The 2,551-nt window shown below is 42.4% G+C and overlaps 1 protein-coding gene across 1 annotated transcript; it reads right to left on the bottom strand.

Moving 5' to 3' along the window:
- Positions 1 to 331: 331 nt before the first annotated feature.
- On the bottom strand, positions 332 to 2,147 carry LOC311512331 (uncharacterized protein). Its single transcript, XM_084613477.1, has 2 exons — positions 2,129 to 2,147; positions 332 to 1,073 (listed from the first exon to the last, which is right to left on the bottom strand). The coding sequence occupies exon 2, from the start codon at positions 1,051 to 1,053 to the stop codon at positions 631 to 633; it is 423 nt and encodes a 140-aa protein (XP_084469603.1). The 5' UTR covers positions 1,054 to 1,073; positions 2,129 to 2,147; the 3' UTR covers positions 332 to 630.
- Positions 2,148 to 2,551: the final 404 nt, after the last annotated feature.

Raw genomic sequence — 2,551 nt, 5'->3', positions numbered from 1 at the left:
TGCACAATGCTCTTGAACAAGTAATACACCTGATCCTTTCTTACTGATGAGCTTGAGTGGGATTGATTAGTACATAGGGCTGGTACTGACCATCTGCACAGGGGAGAATTTCACCCAGAGTGCTTTGGAAAGAAAGAATGGAGGAGAAAGGAAAACCAGAAGGCTGATAATATGATGCAGCATAATTTTTAATGGAAATGAGCAGCAGTGTTTACATTTACAGAATGAATTAATGCAGAGTACAGAGACTGTATTTTCCAGGTTATAGTAAGAGCTACAACCAGTCACCATCTCCAGAGTGATGCATTTCACACAAGATGTTCTGCTGTCTTTCTTGAAGCTGTAGATTTGAAAATCATGTCCCATTTTTCATCAAATTAACCTGTAGATGGTTATGCATCGAATAGGACAAAGCACAATATGAGCATAAGACTAAGCTGCAAAGCCATTAGATTATACAGTTAAGGTAACATGTAAGAGGGGAAGACATTGATAGGCCTGAGTTACACACAGCCCCCACTGAGTTCATGTGGAGTTCTAGGTGCTCCTTTTCCATTAGCTAAGAAGCGAATCTCCATCGTCGCTTTCATTTCCTGTTTGTTTCTTGTTCTGTGGTCATTTCTTCTGGGTTTAACATGGGCCACAGCTTCCAAAGCGGGAAGAATAGCACTTCCTCCCATAGCTCTTCCCATACCCACAGAAGCCCCCGTATTTGCCTCCATATCCGCCCCCGTATCCACCACCATACCCAGCACCGGATCCACCTCCATAAGCACCCCCGGATCCAACTGAGCCACCGAAACTACCACCTCCATATAGGCCCCCATATCCATAGGGTAAATATGGCAAGGTGCTTCCCACAACGCTGTCTTGAGGGCAGGTAGCAAGAATCGGTCCTGGGAATCTCACGACAACCGGCGGTGCATAGACCACTGCGCTCGAGTCTCCGCACGATGTGACACAAGGCTCGTTCCAGGCATCAACATAGGGGTCTGGGCAGATGTCGGGATAACATGGCGGGCGTGGGTAACACAGAGCTTTGCTGGAAGACATCTTTTGGGATTGCGGTATAGCTGAAACACACAGTAGGGAGCAGAGGACACACAATTACGCACAATTCATAGCGATATAGCAGATTCACAACTCTGTTTCTTGAGGCCACTCGCATAGAACTCCTAACCCTTCTTTATAAACCTTCAAAAAGCTTTCCTAGCACATTCAGAGTAAACCACCTTTTCACTGTTTCAGGCAAGTATTAAGCTGCAAAAAACCCATATGAAATGAGTGGTTGTTATACCTATAGCAGCTTATTACCGTAAAAGAGCATTCAAAGAGTAAAAGACATTAAGCTTTTGGCCAGGTGGGACATGGAAGTCACAGTTTTAAAGTTGTACCACTAAGAAGTTAAGTATTGCCATATTGGAACATATCCGTGGTCCATCCTGTCCAGTGTCATGTCTCCAATAGTGTGCAACAGTAAATGCTGCAGATTAACGTATAAAAACCCTAATGTTGTCCATTATGGAGTCAACTCCCTAAAAAGAGAGTTTCTTTATAACACACCTAAAGCAGAGGCTAGCTTTGCCCTGGAAGAGAAGACATATATATCTTGAAATCTCCTGGTTTAAACTATAGTTACAGCTCTATCAACTAAACTGAAAAGAACAGTCAGGGCTGTGTTCAATAGTTATATATGAAAGCTGATTTTCATAATTTTGTGCAACCAGCAGGGTCAGATCATCAGCCCAGGTAAACCTTTATGACCCCAATGAAGTCAGCTGAGGATCAGAGTTATGCAGTCAATAGTCAAAGTAGACTGAGATCTGTCATAATTCTGTAAGGAATTTTCATAATATAATCCCCAAATATAATTAATGGGAATGGGGTGGAGGGTGTCCCAATCCCATCTCTAGATTTGAAAATCCCAACCTGATATTTTTAAGACTTTAACTGAGAAACTACAAGAAACAAGGTCTGTAATTGACAAACTACAGAAAGTCTCTTACGTAAACCAAGATGCCCTCTGCTCTAACAGATCCAAAGTCACAGAGTATTGGTGAAGGATTGGGTTCATATTTAAAATTGTCCCTAAACAACAATTAGTGCAAATTGAGTTAAATAGACTTACCCAGTGCACCAAGGGGATGAAGTCAAGAGAAGTGGATAGAACAACCCGCGCTTCCCAGCACCTTTATATGCTTTCTTAGCCAATGGGAAGCAGAGGGAACACCCCTCATGCACTGAGACCTGATAATTAACCAAAGCCAATGTTTTCTTGCCTGGCTAAGTCCTCTAATTGTGGCAATGGCTTTGATCATGGTTAAACAATTACTCAATTCTCAGTCCCACATAGGATGACATGCATATTACACTCTGCAGTTCCTGTCCTCTTAAATCTTTATAGCAAGATAGCTTCCTGGTATCATCCTACTAACTTCCTTGGTGTCAACACAGGAATAAATCTAGTTCCATTTCTTTCATTCTGCTTTGAATTATTTCACACTATGAGGGTGACTCAGGGATGTATCATGAGCACAATCTGCTCTCATGC

Source organism: Lepidochelys olivacea (genome assembly GCF_965140295.1).
Source record: "Lepidochelys olivacea isolate rLepOli2 genome assembly, chromosome: 24".
Lineage (NCBI taxonomy): Eukaryota > Metazoa > Chordata > Testudines > Cheloniidae > Lepidochelys > Lepidochelys olivacea.
This window is presented reverse-complemented; position numbering and strand designations above follow the sequence as displayed.

Bases quoted from the DNA above. Each gene is read 5' to 3' on its own strand.
- LOC311512331 (XM_084613477.1), bottom strand. From the start codon at position 1,053: ATGTCTTCCAGCAAAGCTCTGTGTTACCCACGCCCGCCATGTTATCCC.